Source organism: Dendropsophus ebraccatus, chromosome 4 (assembly GCF_027789765.1).
Source record: "Dendropsophus ebraccatus isolate aDenEbr1 chromosome 4, aDenEbr1.pat, whole genome shotgun sequence".
Lineage (NCBI taxonomy): Eukaryota > Metazoa > Chordata > Amphibia > Anura > Hylidae > Dendropsophus > Dendropsophus ebraccatus.
The window spans coordinates 104,588,282-104,607,060 of record NC_091457.1 but is presented as its reverse complement, the minus strand read 5'-3'; the positions used below and the strand labels follow the sequence as shown (position 1 = coordinate 104,607,060).

The window sequence follows — 18,779 nt, the reverse complement described above, 5'->3', positions numbered from 1 at the left end:
ACCGCAGAGACACCATCACGTACCTTGCTGAGGTGGTTTCCTTGACTGGAGAACGCCTTTGGCTTGGTTGTTCCTTGCCGGAGGGAACCAGCTTCCTTTTGCAAGCACTTACTAGTCATTGCTCCCATTAGCCAGAAACCTACTCCACACTGATGAGGGGCAAAAACCCTGAAACAGCTGTCTGTGGATGGATACCTTGCTGAGGTGGTTTCCTTGACTGGAGAACGCCTTTGGCTTGGTTGTTTCTTCCCGGAGGGAAGGCCTAGCTAGTTCACTGACGTCGAGACATGTGATAGTGTCTCTGCAGTGTTCTTTTGCATATTTGATATCCCAGGGGGCAATGTTCTAGAATACACTGACGTCGAGACACGTGATGGCGTCTCTGCGGTGTTTTGGTTGATCTCCCTGAGGTCAACCAGCGTCCTTTTGCATACACTTACTAGTAATTGCTCCCACTAGCCAGAAACCTACTCCACACTGATGAGGGGCAAAACCCCCGAAACAGCTGTCTGTGGATGGATACCTTGCTTAGGTGGTTTCCTTGACTGGAGAATGCCCTTGGCTTGGTTGTTCCTTCCCGGAGGGAAGGCCTGGCTAGTTCACTGAGGTCGAGACATGTGATGGTGTCTCTGCAGTGTTCTTTTGCATATTTGAAAGCTCTAAGGTTGTCTGGAAAACATGGATACAGCCAATGACTATATCCATGTTTTCCGCATAGCCTTAGGGCTTTATCCAACTTCAGCAGCCACCGCTAATCAAATGCCGAAAGTTCGGGTTCGGATCGACTCGAGCATGCTCGAGGTTCGCTCATTTCTAATTACAAAGTTTTATAACTTTGTAGTATGTTTTAATCCCCCATCTGCCCCTCTTCCCTGCCTCAATCCCCCACCAGGAAGTGAAGTAAACTCATTCTTACCTAATGACTCTTGACCCCAGGCTGCACTGTGGCAGCCATTTTGTGACAATGACATCATCAAGAGGGAGGTGGGTCTAAACCCTGTTAAGCCAGCCTCCCTTTGTCATATGACTCTGATTGGCTGAGCAAGCTGTAAGCCATCTAACAGTCTAAGGCTATGTTCACACTACGTAAGTCTCCAGACGTAGCGTGTTCCGTGAATAAGCGGCCGGAGATATACGTAGTTTGCGTACAATGGAAAGTATACGATGTATGGCTGCACAGTTCACACTACGTACGAACTTACGCCCGGATCGTACGCGGCGCCGTAAAAAATGAACCAGACCATTGTTTGAGGACAAAAATGCCTTAACTTACGCCTGTAGTGTAACATGCGGTCCCGTACGTAGTGGTGATTTCTTCATTTTGGAGGCATTTTGTGCCGATCCAAAAGGTTCTGTGGGGTGTCCGGGACTAGGCGAAGATTTCCAAGTAAAAGACCGCTGTCAGATCGCTACGTAGGGCGCTCGGGAAGCGTAAGTAGACTACGGGCGTAAGTTCGTGGTCCGTACGTAGCCGGCCGCAACTTGCGTAAATTCCCGGCCAGAGTTTAACACGTATATGTCCGGCTGCGGCCGGACATATACGTAGTGTGAACATAGCCTAAGGCTGGGTTCACACTATGTATATTTCAGTCAGTATTGTGGTCCTCATATTGTAACCAAAACCAGGAGTGGATTAAAAACACAGAAAGGATCTGTTCACGCAATGGTGAAATTGAGTGGATGGCCGCCATATAACAGTAAATAACTGCCATTATTTCAATATAACAGCCGTTGTTTTAAAATAACAGCAAATATTTGCCATTAAATGACGGCCATTCACTCAATTTCAACATTGTATGAACAGATCCTTTCTGTGTGTTTAATCCACTCCTGGTTTTGGTTGCAATATGAGGACCACAATACTGACTGAAATATACGTAGTGTGAACCCAGCCTTACAGAGTCAGTTAGCCATCACAGGAGACAAAATGCATCATGGGAAACCTCAAACCAGGAAGCAAATAAAAAATGAAGCCACCAACTGGAGCTTCAGGGACCTGCAAACAGCAGGAAATTCAAACGGAGACAGACTCAGGAGGGATGGTAGGTGTAAAAATGATGTTTATGATTGATTGATTGTTTGTTTTTTTATCAGTGCCGGAGTACCCCTTTAAAGGTGTATGGAAGGGATTTTTTTTTCTCAGTGAGCTCAAGGCAGAGTAAAATAGGAAGAAAACATATATACTGCTTGCAGCTGGGGCCAACATTAAGACAGCAGCAAGGGCTGTGGAACAAGGAGTTTAAAAATTGTGGGGGGGGTTTCTAACTGGTTCCAGGATGACCATTAAAGGTTAAAATATTAGTATTGATTAGTATCTTGAGACCAAAACTCAATGGAAAACTGGTAATTTGTTCTAAAGCCCCCCAAATGTCAGCCCAAAGACAGATAAACAGAAAACTATTACAGGTAAAGAAAGTCCTGATCAGTGAAAGGAGCTTCTTCAGGGCCCTGTACAGTGTACAAGAAAAATAAGAGAGATGCCTTCACCTGTCCAATGACACAGCTCATCCTCACACAGGTAAGAAGCAGTACCGCACTGTACTGTAGGGAGGCGCTACTAGACAGCCAGTCAGTGCAGGCACTTGGCCAGAGCATCAGCCCTATATCAGTACTATGAGATGTACCCTATATCAGTACTATGAGATGTACCCTATATCAGGACTATGCAATGTACCCTATATCAGGACTATGCTATGTACCCTATATCACTACTATGAGATGTACCCTATATCAGGAGGACTATGCTATGTACCCTATATCAGGAGGACTATGCGATGTACCCTATATCAGTACTATGAGATGTACCCTATATCAGGAGGACTATGCGATGTACCCTATATCAGCACTATGAGATGTACCCTATATCAGGAGGACTATGCGATGTACCCTGTATCAGGACTATGCTATGTACCCTCTATCAGTGATTTTCAACCTTTTTTGAGCCGCGGCACACTTTTTATACTTAAAAAATCCCGGGGCACACCACCAACCAAAATGGCACAAAATGACACTAAAACAGTACACATTATACATATAGTTAATAATATAGATTCTAAATGTATTTATATTCACTCAGTGTGAAACCTGGGCCTGTTTTCTTCTCCACCCTGTGCTTCTCTCCACCATACTTCTCCCCCTACTTCTCTCCTGTGCTTCTCTCCACCATACTTCTCCCCCATGCTTCTCTCCTGTGCTTCTCTCCACCATACTTCTCCCTCCTGCTTCTCTCCACCATACTTCTCCCCCCTACTTCTTTCCTGTGCTTCTCTCCACCATACTTCTCTCCTGTGCTTCTCTCCCCCATGCTTCTCTCCTGTGCTTCTCTCCCCCATGCTTCTCTCCTGTGCTTCTCTCCCCCATGCTTCTCTCCACCATACTTCTCTCCCCCCTGGTTCTCTCCTGTGCTTCTCTCCGCCATACTTCTCCCCCCTGCTTCTCTCCCCCATGCTTCTCTCCTGTGCTTCTCTCCACCAAACTTCTCTCCCCCCTGCTTCTCTCCGCTGTTTCTCACCCCATCCCCATTTTTCTCTCCCCCCTGCTTCTCTTCCGTTTCTCCCTGATCCCCAGGTTTCTCTCCCCCATGCCCAGGTTTCTCTCCCCCATGCTTCTCTCCCTGTCTCTCCCCCCGTTTCTCCCCCATGCTTCTTTCCCCCATCCCCAGGTTTCTCTCCCTCCCCCTTCCTCCTCACCTCCTCCGAGATGGTCACCGCTGCTGTCCGCCTCATCTACTGGCCGCCAGAAGGGCCCGGAACGTTCTCCTCCAATCAGCGAAGATCGGGGGCGTGGTGCGCTGCGGCTGCTGCAGCGCACCACGCTCCCGATCTCCGCTGATTGGATAGGAGGAGCACGTCCGGGCGCTACAGGCAGCCAGTAGGTGAGGCGGACAGCAGCAGCGGGGAGATCTGCAGGGGCACCATCGTTTGGGGAACTTTCCCCGCGGCACACCCAACCATGTGTCGCGGCACACTGGTTGAAAATCACTGCCCTATATCACTACTATGAGATGTACCCTATATCAGGACTATGCGATGTACCCTATATCAGGACTATGAGATGTATCATGTACCCTATATCAGTACTATGAGATGTACCCTATATCAGGACTATGCTATGTACCCTATATCAGTACTATGAGATGTACCCTATATCAGGGCTATGAGATGTACCCTATATCAGGAGGACTATGCGATGTACCCTACATCAGGACTATGAGATGTACCCTTTATCAGGAGGACTATGCGATGTACCCTATATCAGGAGGACTATGCGATGTACCCTATATCAGGACTATGCTATGTACAGTATATCCCAACCTAACACCCATAGCATCACAACTCTTCACAGCAGGATTACACCCACTGATTATAAATTACACCCAGGCTTTCTTCTCCTAAATTGGTAATACATAATAAGTGTCAAAATTAGTCAATAATGGAGGGAATTGTTCATGGTAATATCAGAAGATGGGTCACAGGGCAGATGACACTGACATGGAACTGGATGGGGTGATGTTCTTACAATGACCACACGGGGCAGCAGTGTTCAGCTTGAAGCAATAAGTAGCATTCTTGTTATGCGGCCACTAGGGGCAGCAGTCAGGCTCTCGGGGATTGAGGGACGTTCTACCTGATGTCCACTGGGGCAGCCGTCTCCTGGGCTGTGAGGGAAGTTCATTTTTGTGGCTACTAGAGGTAGCAATCAACCCGGTTGTAAGGGGTGTACTTGGTGGTCACTAGAGGCAGCAGTCTCTCTGGTTGTGAGATACATTCTACTTGGTGGCCACTAGGGGCAGCAGTCTCTCTGTTCGTAGGGGACGATCTACTTGGTGGCCGCTAGGGGTCGCTAGGTCACTAACTACGGGCTGTCAGTGGGTGTGGCCGAACTTCAAGCTCTGCAGATGACTTGGTGTCTCCCTGGAAACTTAGCGTCCTGTTGCCTGGGAACTGACGGGACTGGAGAGCAGGTAAAGTGATTTCTCTGTGTGATACGCGGTGTCGGTTCTGTGTATAATACTTATATCAGCAGTCATACACCCGCAGCTCCACACCCCACAGAATGACACTACAAGTCCCAGCATATCTGCCCACTCAGAGAGTGCAGCTCCTCGCCCCACATAGTGACACTACAAGTTTCAGCATATTTGCCCCCTCAGAGAGTGCTGGGACCATTGCTGAGAGTGCAGCTCCACACCCCACATAGTGACACTACAAGTCCCAGCATATCTGCCCCCTCAGAGAGTGCAGCTCCACGCCCCACGTAGTGACACTACAAGTCCCAGCATATCTGCCCCCTCAGAGAGTGCAGCTCCACATCCCACATAGTGACACTACAAGTCCCAGCATATCTGCCCCCTCAGAGAGTGCCGGGACCATTGCTGAGATTGCAGCTCCACACCCCACATAGTGACACTACAAGTCCCAGCATATCTGCCCCCTCAGAGATTGCTGGGACCATTGCTGAGATTGCAGCTTCACAACAGAAGAGCAGCCAGGAGAGTGACTACCATGGGGCAGCTACATGGCTACAGGGAGTAGACTGGGGCTCCTGGCCTCTGTGCAGTGTCTGTACTTGGGGCCCCAGTTGCCATGTGTGATGATAGCAGAAGGCTGTGTACTCTACAGACCATCAGGACATGCTGGGAGTTGTAGTCTCACACTGTGGATTGTCAGACATGCTGTGATAGACTCTATGTATGTCTTTGCTTATATGTGGCTCCAGCTCAGCTGCATTGTCTGCAGGGGCTGAGATGGTCTGATGTCCCCCTTCTGTCTCACCCTGTTCCTCCACCATGCTTTATACTGCCGCATTGCTGCAGCTGTCTAGAAGCTGTTATCTATAAGGAGGAATGGCTGTGAGAGTCTTACTTGGCTTTATGCATTGTGTGTCTTCTCTCCAGATCTATCTGTGAGCTTCGGACAACCTCTGGATGTTACATAAGGCCCATTTGATGAATCCTCAATGAGTAAGTAAGAACCATGAGGAATCTCTGTAAAACCACTAAGCATCATCACCATTGTTGTATTCTAAATTCTTGTTCTGCCCGACCCCCCCATCCAGCTAACTACTGCTGTAGGTGGATGCCTCAGAAATCCCATGGGGTCCTTCAGGTTTCCGCATGGTGTCTCTTAATTTTGCAGGATTTGAGCAGACAAAAAATGACCAAACATTTGACAGCGCTTCTCAAACAAGTCTCAGCAAAGTGTGAGCCTAACGTTAGATGGCCGGCTCATTCTGTCTTTATCTTCAGGTTCAGCTAAAATTAAACTGATGTCATGGCCAACTACACCCCTTCTCTTTCTTCTCACAGGAGATAAGCCACCACCAGGGGTGTCTGGCAGCAGTGTAAGGGTGCTGTCAGAAAAATGGATAAAATATTTAACTTCACAGGTTATACAAGCTTAACAATGTTAGGTGAGATAAGACTACACTTTAAGCTGGCCTTAAAGGGGTTCTCTGATTAAAACTTACTTGTCCTCTATGCACATAATAGGGGACAAGTATAGATAGAAGGTCTGACATCCGTGTCCCCCGGCCAGATCGCCCCCAGACTCCTTTCTTTTGAGTACAGCTGCTGGTCAGCATGTTTATTCCCCATGGGGACGCTGGAAAGAGCCGAGTGCTGTACTCCACTCTCTCTCCGGCTGCTCCATAGAGAATGTGCAGGTCATGTGCTGACCCACAGCTGTATTAAAAAAAAAAGTAGCCGGGGCAGATCTAGAGATTGCCACGGCACATGGAGGTAGGACAGCCCGCAATCTCTTACTTAGCCCCCAGTGTGATAAAACCCCCTCACCTCTGTGACATGGCTCCATTCATTCTCTATGGGCGTCGGACTCATCTCAGTAGCGCGCACGCCGGGCTCCCGATGGGGATATCTCCGTCCCGGGACCGGCTCCAGGCGTGGGACTTGGAGAGAAGGGGTAAGTATAAGGGTCTCTAGCGGGGGGTCGGGTGGCCTTCACCCCAGCACGGGGGGGGGGGGGGGGGTGACAGGTCTCCTTTAAGGAATCTACCCCTTTATGGGGTGTTAACACAGACAGATTATCTGAAAGATTTTTGAAGCCAAAGCCAGGAACAGATTATAAACAGAGAACAGGTCATAAAGGAAAGACTGAGATTTCTCCTCTTTTCAAATCCATTCCTGGCTTTGGCTTCAAAAATCTGTCAGATAACCTCTCTGTGTGAACACACCATTAGGAAGGAAAAAATTGCCGCCTTAACTAATACAGGGCAGGGTGAGAGGATCTGCAGCTCCATAGGATGTGCATTATCTGCATCTCCTGGGTTAGTGTAAAGTTGTGATTTATTATTTAGTAATTATTTGTTTGTCTCCCTGGTCTCCTCTATAGAGCGGTGATGGACCAGACCAAGACAGACAGCTTCCTTTCTCCAAAGAGGAGTTCTCACTACATCCATTCTGGGAACTCACTGCATCCACCGCCTTTGATGCCATTGTCTACTGCAGGGAAGAATGAAATCCTTAGACGAAAATATCCAGTTATCAGACAACGAGGCTTCTACTCCGATATTTTGACCTATGGTGCGGCCCCTCTGGTAAAAGTGAGTGTCATCAAGTGTTACATGACAGGCAGAGGCACCACATGTCAAATCAGGTGTCATATGACAGTCAGAAGTGCCACAGGTCTGATTAGGTGTCACATGACAGGCAGGGATGCCACAAGTCTGATCAGGTGTCACATGACAGAGGCATCACTTGTCTGAGCAGGTGTCATATGACAGGCAGAGGTGTTAAATGTCTGATCAGGCGTATATGACAGACTGAGATGCCATAGGTCTGACCAGGTGTCACATGACAGAAGTGTCACAGGTCTTATTAGGTGTCATGGCAGGCACAGGGGCCACAGTTGTGATCAGGCATCGTATGACAAGCAGAGGCTCCATAGTTCTGATTGGGTTTTACATGACAGGCAGAGATGCCACAGGTCTGATTATATGTCACATAACAGGTACAGACACCACAGTTATGATCGGGAGTCACATGACAGGCAGAGGAGCCACAGGTTTGATCAGGTGTCACATGACAAGCAGAGATGCCACAGACTTCTCTAGGGTGTATTCACATATTACAGTTATATTGTGATTTTCGCCATATTACAGGTAATACAAATGCATCAACCCCAACTTTTCTTTGACAGCACCTCTGTGTAGATTTACTAGTACTACTCCTTTAATAAACTGCAGTTGCTCCTGTTATATTTCAGGATGTTAATGCCGGGCCATTTGTGCAACCAGATCTCCTCAGACAAGCTGACCAGGAGCACAATACTCCAAAAGGTAAGTAGCCACTATGTGTAATAGTGGTATTATCGGGCAGCGAGTTGATAGCAACCAGCTGGTTTCAGATCACTCAGCTCAACCAGAATTCCCACAGAAGTAAGCAGACAGTGGCAGGACATGGGTAGCTTCTCTTCATCATTTGCTGCATTATCATCTGTTACCTGGGTGTAGTTCCTTGGGCTGTCTGCAGCTTCAGTCTTCTCATACCATTATATTATTCTCTTTTTAGTGAACAGCTTTATCACCCCATCTGATCTTTCGTCAATCGTGGACAAGCAGGTTTGTGGCCCCACTACAGAGGTGCTGGTGAAATCTGATTTCTCCAAGAGAGGCTATGAGCCTAAAGTACAGCTGCCCTTCACCGTGCCACCTGGACAGTGCCCCCGAAAGATCGAACTAGAAAGGTGATGAGACTGGGACAAGTTTCAATTGTGTGTGCCGGATCAAGCTGATATATATTGTACAAAGAAGTACCTAATGTCACGTCTCCATAGAGCTGATGGTTTAAAGGTTTAGATCAACCTACAAAACTGGAGCCATAGGTGGTCACTGTATGTAGAGATGAGTGATCTTACAGTAAGTTCAGGTTTGCCTAAAACCAAACACTGTATTTAAATTCCGGTGCCTGAAAAAGATGGATGCAGCCCTAGGGCTGCCTGGAAAACATGGATACGGCCATAGGTCTCCTATCCATGCATCCCTAGCTTCTCTAGGCGTCGGGATTCAAATATGTGAAGCCGAACTTTTGTCACACATGCAGTAATGCAATGAAAATGCAATGTGCATACATTCTTTAATTACAGTAATTGATCATTTCATTGCATGGCTCTGTCACTGCAGTGCTGCGGGGATTCAAACTGTTTTCCCACTCCCGGCATGATACATCATGCCGTGCGGGGAAAAAGTCCAGGACAGGCATTTACCGTCCGTGTCGTCTGTGATTCACGGAGCAAACTGTGAACGTGTGAATGCAGCCTTACTGTCTCTTTATACTGTCACTTGTGAGAAGTATAATGCTACTTATGGAGGAGGGTGTGAAGATCCACTTTAAGCTGGATAAATACACTTGGCAGTCTTTGTGCCAAAACTAAAAGTGGGTTCAAATAGGATGGAAATTATAAAGGGAGGACTTGTACTTCTCTTTTCTGTTGGATCCTCTTCTGATTTTGGCACAAAAACTGCCGTGTCAGATTTAAAAAAAATGCTGTGTGTGATTCAAGCCTTTAAAATGGTGTTCCATGGCATCTGGTTTGTCTTTTTGTGTTTGGGAGAGTTACCTTGTGAGTAGAGATAGTGACAGGGACTGATGTGAGGGGGTCTGTTCTATGTGCATGACTATGGGGGGTGGTATATCAATAACCTCTATAATATTATAACCTTCGCTTATCCCCACCTCACCAGGAGAAGACGTGAGTACCTCAACCTGAATATATTTCAGCTGCTTGCCAATGAAGGCATAGACTCCAATCTGTTGGTGCCCCGCCGTGGTGACCCCAGTGACCATCTATGCACTTGGAATAACAGTGGACAGCTTCTTCCTCCCTATCTACCTCTGGAGGTAACTTACCAGTGTAGACCATACATGGGAAACCACTGTGTGCCAAGAGAAGCGTCACTTAAAGGAGACATTTATTTCAAACAAAAAACAAATGCACGAAGAGAGTTTATATTACATTTTATGATGGGGGGGGCTGATCGTTCTAAAAGAGAGTGCTCATTTTTATGGATACAAATGGATACAAGGAAAGGCAAACATTTTTCAATGTTCTATCACCAGGTTTTTGATGATGAAGAATTTGATGTTCGGACGTGGGCTGACTGGCTGAATCTGGGGTATGACGAGGGGTCAGGTGTACGAAAACCTGTGCCAGGACAAGCACTTCTCCCAATGGATGATGTCCTGGGGCATGGTAAGTAACTATATCTTGAAGCAGTTTGTGATTATGTCACTAATACCTAGCGGTGGCATAGGTCGACTGTCTAGATATTATGTAGGCCTCCCGACTCTCCCATGACAGATGATGCAAGAGAAAAGAATCTGACATGTTGGATTTTTACTGTTGGACCTTTTGTTCTTAGTAGGATAAGCTATCGCAAGGAGCTCTCCAGTAGCGACTTACCGCTCATTTCTCCATTGAGAACATATAAATGGCTATGCTGAACGTTCGTGTGTATACGGAGATCTAGAGAGATAGCTGTCAGCTGAAAGGATTCAGGTTTACAACTGTAGTCGTGCGGCCATCTTTATCCAGTACTGTGAAAGTCTATTATAAAACTTGTATTATACTTGACGGGGTAAACTTACCAATCTGTAGGTTTCAGAGCTAACATTTCCCAGAATTCCCTGCTTGCTTAGTATCTGCACAGAGCTTGGTCTTGTTATTTTTCTTTATGCCATTTAACTGACAGCCCCCTTCAGTATAGGACCTCAGCTCAATTGTTTGCCAAATTGTTAGTTCTTGGATCTGCAGACTATTTTAAGTCATTTCTTAGAAATATACTTCAAATTATGAAGATTTCTGGGCCATCAGGTGACCTACTGACAGTTTTTTTTTCAATATTGACTTACAATTTATCTGCATTTTTTTTTACCTTCTCTACAGAAGATCCAAAGAATCCGCAGCTGGAGTATAAGTGGTGTAATGTTGGTGTCCTGGAATATGATGTAGAGAAGAAGCTCTACTTAGTCCATAAGTCTACGGGCACCCAGCTCCTGACCGCGGCAGACTGCAGAGCGCCACAGAGAGGTGTTTGGCAGTATTACGCATTCATATATGGGGGTTGTGTGTTTTTTTTACAAATTGTGGGGGACATTAGGTGAGGTCAGATCTTCAGCCATTAGATATAAGGCTATGTTCACACTACGTAAAACAACGGCCGTTGTTTTCACCGGCCGGAATTTTGCCTCCTAGCATGTTTTTAATCGGGCTGAAACATGTCATTTAATTGAAATACTGCCACTAGCCCAATAAACCACTCAGTAAATTTTTTACATTAAACTCAAGTTTAATTTGGCCGAAATAAATTTTACGTGTGCGGCCGCATTGAAATCCACGGCCGTAGTTGTAACATTACCGGCCGCAAATAAATGACATGTTCATTTTTCGCGGGGCCGTACGAACTACGGCCGTAGTCTTATACGCTGTGTGCATCGTACGACCGTAGTTTGTACAAATTGCTATAACGTATCATCCTCAAAACAACGGCCGTAGTTTTACGTAGTGTGAACAGAGCCTAAAAAAGGACATTCCCATTCACAGATAACAAGTGAGGACTGAAGACAGAAAGTGTATTAGAAAACTGTAAAGCTTTTCAGGATACAGTGATGAAGCTTTCTTTACACTATATAAAGCAGCTTTTGATGGTTTTGTACATATTTATTCATTTTTCTTTGTATTTATTAGGGACATCCCCTGTGGCCTCTTTTCAATATTGGGTTCCTCGGATCAGGCTGCTATTTTGTGCTGAGAATCCACAAGTGTTTGCACAGAGGATTGTGGCAGCCAACCAGCTGCGAAAGAAGACTGAAGCTCTGCTATTGTACAACCTGTATGTGGACTGTATGCCTGTAACCGGGAGTCTGAAGATGCCAGCAGAAAGTGTGAGCAGAATGGAGCAGAGGCTGCTGAGCACAGCACGCCTGAAGAAGGATGAGACGTACGTAGGTCACAATCACAGACAATAGTTCAGTCCAAGTTTGCCTAATACACACCAGCTGTTACAGAGAAAGAGAAATGAAAGCTTAACCCTTAACCCTTTATGCCTATAAAATACAGTTATTAAAGAAAGCTAATGACCAAAAATCACACATAACCGGAGTATCAGCGGGGGCTGCAGAGGAGGTTAATTCATGATACACAGTGGCTATGGAGCAATATCCAAGCCAGCACAACAATGGTATTGTGAGAGAAGCTGTATCATCAAACCTTCAATAACGTGTAGGCTAGCTTAGAAGAAATAGGGGCCTGTGTCATTTCCGTAGTAAGTTACAAGCTGTTTGTGTTATTTCCCCCAGCGCACATCACCAGCTGAAACATCTTGAAATGGAGATCAGCCTGGACTATGAACGTACAATGAACAAGCTTGTCTTTGACCGACTCGTCTCCTCCAAACCCCAAAAGTTTTCCTATGTAACTCTTCCAGAAAGGACCAAGGACAAGATCCCAAGCAAAGGTAGCATATTACAGGGATCTGCCAGGCCGTCATTGTACAATTATACAATTAGTTGACTTACTTCATAACAGAAATGTGTGCGCTAAAATGTTGGTGTGTTTAGGCCACACTCTTTTACAGACGCCATATCCCTTTCTTCAAGGCCACACCCTTTTGTCATAATAAGTGTGGCTCAAGTCATGTAGGACTTTTTGGCGCATATAGTACCTATGAGGGCAAAAAATAGGTACTTTGTAACAGACCTTCTGTGAGAAGCATTTAGTCTATGCTGGATTTCGTCCTCTTGCCTACAATCATCCATGTCAATTTTTTCTCTTGTTTGTAGGATTGATTGATATTCCCACCTATCCATTTGCCAAGAACAGGGCAGCATTCACGTTCACCACTCTCCTGACCAGGTCAGAGGTCATTACCTCCCTCTGTAAAGTGCGAACCGAATGCAATAAGACATCGTCTATGTCTCTGTTCCATTCTACCCTGACCAAGTGCGTCCGACTGGAGGAATTTGAGCAGACACAATCACAGACCTTCTCTCAGGTAAGAAGAACATTGTGGCCCAGGTTTACTAATCTACTTTTCACAGCGATGCTACATTAGAAAAGAAAAGTCTTTCTAGAAAGTATTGGTCATGAGTTTAGCACATACGTATTCCGCATGAGAAGGTAATGTCTATTACTTGCCAGATTGAAGCAATTTTACTGTAGTCTTACGGGGCATTCACATGAAACATTTTGAATCTACATCACTACAGTAGCGCAAAGATTAAAGCAGTTTCAGAGTTTCTGTCATAATAATGATTCTTCTGTTGCACATCATCCGTATTTACAGACATGTGAATGCCCCCTTGGTAAGTTTAATTTAAACGATTTAAAAAATAAGAGTTTCCTACAATTTAAAGAATGAGAGTTTCCAAAAATCAGCTATAAAGTGGCCGAGCTGACAATTTTTCCTCTGTATTTACAGAACCCAAAGGCACAACAAATCAAGTGGCCAGGCAGCCATGGAAACTGACAGCACAGATATCTATGCTGTCAGTTTCGAGAGCACAAGCAGTCCCGGCTCTTCCTTCCTGTATCTTCAGCCCCTGCCCTCTCCCGCTGTCAATCATTATGGAGGAGGCAGCGTTTGCAGGATGGGAGAGCCGGATGCTGGATCACAAGCAGCAAGGCTAGTAACTATGCACTGCTTGTGATCTGAAAACTGACAGAACAGATATGAATATATCTGTCAGTTTCCCTTTATTGATATAGGCCGCACATCCCCTGTTTACACATGAAGATGTGCGGCCTATAATGATAAATTTTTAAACCTGGTCTAAAGACACAATCTGCCGTTTCTAATAGTCTGCCTGGCTGATAATCGGCCCAGGTAAAAGGCCCTTAAGATGTCACTGGATCTGCACAATTCTACCAATTACAAAGGATATGTAATATCACCTATATGAGTGCAGTATATAAAGTACTAGCAAATATATTATATTATTAGAAGGAGAAGAAGAAGTCGGTGCCTAGAGATATGAGTGAGCATTAGCAAGAGTTATCATCATTAATACACAGGACTTATGATCTTTTACTTCTCATCTTTCTCTAGGTCCAGTTGTTCCTGAAGGACAGCTGGGTGAGCACCCTAAAGAATGCCATCCGCAGCAGCCTGAGAGATGTAGGAAAAGGCTGGTATGATCTCAGCGAGTGTAACTGGGAGGTGTATCAAATGTCGAAACTTCGGCAGCTCATGGAACTAATCAAATTCAACCTGCAAGACTCTCTACGCTTCCTGGTACAAGATTCCATAGTCAGCTTCACCCAGTTCATACTAGACGCTTGTTACAGTGTGTTATTATGTCCTGAGGAGCTGGACTGGGGGGGCGACCTTATCAACAGCCCATACAAGTAAGATATCATGTACTGCAGCTGAAGATTTTCCTTTCTCTGTCCACCTCAGATCCCAAATGTACAAATATAGAATTTGTCACTAGGTACTTACATAAATTACATTTCTTATCCTATCCTATCCTATCCTATCTTATCCTATTGGTCCTTGGTTATATCCTGTACTCTAGAGCTGCACTCACTATTCAGCTGGTGTAGTCACTGTACATGCATACCATTACTTATCTTTTATAGATTCTGATTTACATCCTGTATTATATTCCAGTGCTGCATTTAATATGTTTTGGTTTGGTTTCTGTATACATACATTACTCATCATGTAGTGATGTTTTATATTCCAGAGCTGTGCTCACCATTCTGCCAGTGTAGTCACTGTATGCATACATTAAGGCTGTATTACACTACCCGACCCACGTCCTATTACACGGCTTGATAATTGCATGGCCAGGGCTGCACAAGCTTCTTTAGCGAAGTTCGTCTAGCCATTGCTTTTTCACCTACGACACAAAGATATGTGCGGACAGTAGCAGATTATCTTTTAACTTGGTGGAGCACAGCGATCAGCAAATGAGTGAGCCTCTGCCTGCTCATCGGCTGATCGCTGGTTTCATTACACAGGGAGATATCTGCCTGATTTAGAAATAGTAAGCAAGCTTGTGGACACACACTTTGGCTATGAAGTTTTGCCTCAAGTCTTTCTCATTGGTCCCTAACCTCAGGTGATGGATCAGTGGTTCAGTAGTGTGATCAACTACACATCTCATGTCTCTTGACCTGATATATAATAGGGATTCAATGTAACTGTTTTTTCTTTTCATGTAATTCTCTGTTTCTCCTAATTAAAGACCAAGGAAAAATCCAATATTTCTGCTGGACTTGGTACTGGACAGCACTGGGGCACATTTCAGCACACCACTAGAGAACTTTGAGACTACTCTAATGACTTTGTTTGATAAAGGGATCTTGGCAACTCACAGCGTACCCCAACTAGAGAAAGTGAGTATTACTCTTCCTCAGTTTTTTCATCATTGTAAGAAAATGTACTACAGTACCAGCTACCAATGTTTATGGTGACCAACTCTTACCTGTTGTAGAATCTTTGTGCTAGTTGGATGCTGAGGAGCCACAGCACATCTTGCAACACATGTAGTTCAGCAGGATAGGGTTCTTCTGAATTAAATTTTCCCAGTAAATCAAGTTAAAATCCACATCCACAGGACATATTAAAAGTAGAGAATCTGCTATAGAACATAATAAACAATGTATACTTACCTATCCCTGTGCCCTGTAGCGCCCATCCCAGGTCCCGTTGACAGCTGCTGGCCTCCAGCTCCTCCAGCTGCAACGCCACATGATCGATTGCTCACTCAGCCAATCAGTGTCTGGGGCAGGACACTGCCCCAGCCACTGACTGGTCGAGCAGGCAATCGATCAGCCGGGCCATGACTTTGCAGCTGGAGGAGCTGTGTACATGACGTACATTAATGTTGATGGAATATGATAGCCGGCAGCCATCAGTGAGACCTGGGGGCACAGGGATGGGTAAGTATACTTTGTTTATTTTGTTCCTGCACCCCCCTGCCTTCACGCCTTTTTTTTTATTTCATGGGACTTCTCTTTTAAGGCTTTGTAGCCAAAACACATGACGCTGCTTTTAAAGGAAAACTAACAGCAGGTTAGAAGACTGTGGAGGTCCGGGCAGATGGTGGAGTGGTGGACTGAGGGCAGTAGTCCCGCCTCCAGGGCACCAAACTGAGGAATTTGCATATTAGTTAAACTAAAGATTTAGTGAAAATGGCGCTAAGGAAGAAAATTAAATTAATTTCTATTTGATTTGTCCTGTGGATGTGGAATTCATTTGATCAGAAGAACCTTATTGCACTGGACGTCTCTACTTTTGTTGCAATTAAGTTGCGGTATTATCGCTAACAACCAGATTCTATAAGATGACTCGAGAGGTTGTCACAGCCCCCTCCTCTTGTATTGAAATCACTGAATATAACAGTAATATAATTACATTGTGATCAAACATGGGATCCACTCACCTTAGACTACAGTACCACCTATTCCATCTATTACTGCTGATAACCCGCCTCTGTATCATGTCTGAGAGGTTGTCATAGCACCACCCCATTACTGACATTACTGTATATATCAAAATACATAGTGATCCTCTGCACTGTCTTTACTGTCAATTCTCTGATGCTTTGCTGTTCATTGTTGCACATGTGTAGTTTGTGCTAGAAGACCTCTTCATAAGTGGCACGCCGCTCCTGGAGTCTGTCGGTCTGCATGAGCCTGCAGTGGAAGAGCTGCGTGACAACATTCGCATGGCCATGTATAAAGCTTTGATACCACTGAAGGCCTATGCAAAACAATACGAGAAATACCTGGAACTTAACAACACAGATGTGGAAACTTACATGAAGTGAGTTCAAATATATTATTATATGGCGATATCGCAGTTTTTCCAATATCCCCTAATAAATCTTGGAAAAGTGAGGACCCAGCCTAACCAGGTCAGGTCATTTATACATTGTAGATAGGTGCCTCCTCCAAATTTACATACATCTGTTACTTATAACATACAGAGTGCTCTATTTTACCCCAGTGTGATAAATTGTGTTATGTGATTGGTAAGAAATATTGTACTGTAATGTAATGTAATACAGTATACGTGCCTAATCACATTATGGGATTCTCTATAGAGCCTTCCGAGCAAAGAACCCCTCAGCGCCAGAGGTGAGACAAGCGGCTGAGGAACATCTTCTAGAAAAAGAAAGACTGGACCACGCTCTCCCCAACTCGATCATAGTTGGTCCCTTCCAGATAATTATAGAAGGGGTGAAGCAGAATTTGTCCCGGAAAAGAAAGGCTCTCTCTAACGCGCTGCTTGAGTTATTTGCTAAGAACGTGCACAAGGAGGTGGAGGAGGTAAAGAACATCTATCTACATTAACTATCTTCATTAACTTCTGTTAGCTCTCAGGCTCAAGGGCTCTGTTCACCCCTCTGTGCTATTATCTCCCTATACAGAGGGAGATGTAGAAATGTTTTTCCTTATTTTAGTTTCTGATCTTATTTCTTATTACCTTTAACCAGATTTCAGAGAAGTTCAGAGCCATCAGTCGCAAATTGTATGAAAAGCCAAATAGTATTGAGGAGTTGACAGAGCTCCGAGAATGGATGAAGGGAGTACCTGAGCTGATAAAGTCTCTGGAGGTAAGACACCTGAAGTGTGTAATTCACACCTAGTCATCCTTCACCAGTTTGTATAATATTGATAATAACCCAGAGACGTCACATATATCAGACCTTCAGGTTCGCACAGCTATCACTGATTTGAATGGGTTTGAAACATTCAGCCAAATCACCATATTTATCCCAGCACATTCTTGGAGAAGCAATAAAGATTGAAGAATTTTGAAGAATTTTATACACTCATGTGGACTTGGGAACTGAAGCTTATTATTATAAGCTGAAGATTTTCTGCACACAATTTTCAATAGGCTTGGGGGGGTGATGGGGTGGTGTGGGAACAGGGGTGTATGATTGGGCGGTGTGGGCACTGGAGGGGGCACCATTTCAGGTTTCGTGTCAGGGAACAGAAAAACTAGAATCGGCCCTGCCTGCAGTCATAATTTACATAGATACAAAGTACAAAGAGTGACTTCTGACATAAATGATGTATCTGCTTTTTTAGGAGAATATAGGAAAAGTGCTTGGTGATTATGAGGTCATTGATGACTTGTTCTACAGCTTGTCCCAGGATGACTTTAATGCCAAGTGAGTGCGTCATTCTTAAAGCATGGTGAAGTATATGGAGAGGATTGTCTTGAGAATGTGACCCTATACTTTTTCTTTATCAGGTGGTTCGTTATTGCCTGGCCTCATAAGATATCCATAACCATGGAAACCATCCGGGAACAGCATTTGGAAGATGAGGAGAGATTCCGTAAAATCCAAGTTATGGACCAAAATAATTTCTTGGAGAGACTAGACACTTTGCAGGTCAGTGCATTATTGATGCTTCTAACAGAAAATGTACTTATGGTGTTCCTTATAGATTGTAAGCTCTTGCAAGCAGGGCGTCACAGATTCTTGTCTGTATATGGACCCTAAGAATTGTAAAGTCATGTGTAATATGTTTATGATATATTATTATTATTGTTTCTGATTGATAAAAAGATTGGTGATTCCCCCTATGCTGGACGTTGCTACAGTCACTGATTGAAACCAAAAACCAAGAGAGTTGCACAATTGGGCAAAAGTATACAAAAAGTCTTTATTGCAATAAATCAATTCATAAAAACAGATAAAATTATATATGGGATAGAACACAGAGGTCTAAACCAGAAGGGGAGGAAGACATCAGTGTAGTATGACAAAATTTTAAATAAAGTATACTGTGGTAGAGAGT

General features: G+C 44.7%; 1 protein-coding gene across 1 annotated transcript in view; it reads left to right on the top strand.

Annotated features, from left to right (window-relative positions):
* The first annotated feature begins 4,763 nt into the window (after positions 1-4,763).
* The window catches only part of DNAH1 (dynein axonemal heavy chain 1), a 44,433-nt gene continuing 30,417 nt past the window's right edge, over positions 4,764-18,779 (top strand). Inside the window, exons 1-18 of the mRNA XM_069966599.1 lie at positions 4,764-4,963; positions 5,897-5,962; positions 7,350-7,560; positions 8,223-8,295; positions 8,528-8,702; positions 9,700-9,856; positions 10,076-10,208; positions 10,902-11,045; positions 11,703-11,955; positions 12,314-12,471; positions 12,797-13,008; positions 14,062-14,360; positions 15,206-15,356; positions 16,595-16,788; positions 17,069-17,294; positions 17,462-17,581; positions 18,063-18,145; positions 18,229-18,370. Of these exons, the coding sequence (XP_069822700.1) occupies positions 7,357-7,560; positions 8,223-8,295; positions 8,528-8,702; positions 9,700-9,856; positions 10,076-10,208; positions 10,902-11,045; positions 11,703-11,955; positions 12,314-12,471; positions 12,797-13,008; positions 14,062-14,360; positions 15,206-15,356; positions 16,595-16,788; positions 17,069-17,294; positions 17,462-17,581; positions 18,063-18,145; positions 18,229-18,370 (2,724 nt within the window). The 5' untranslated portion in view covers positions 4,764-4,963; positions 5,897-5,962; positions 7,350-7,356. The remainder of the gene's footprint in view (positions 4,964-5,896; positions 5,963-7,349; positions 7,561-8,222; positions 8,296-8,527; positions 8,703-9,699; positions 9,857-10,075; positions 10,209-10,901; positions 11,046-11,702; positions 11,956-12,313; positions 12,472-12,796; positions 13,009-14,061; positions 14,361-15,205; positions 15,357-16,594; positions 16,789-17,068; positions 17,295-17,461; positions 17,582-18,062; positions 18,146-18,228; positions 18,371-18,779) is intronic.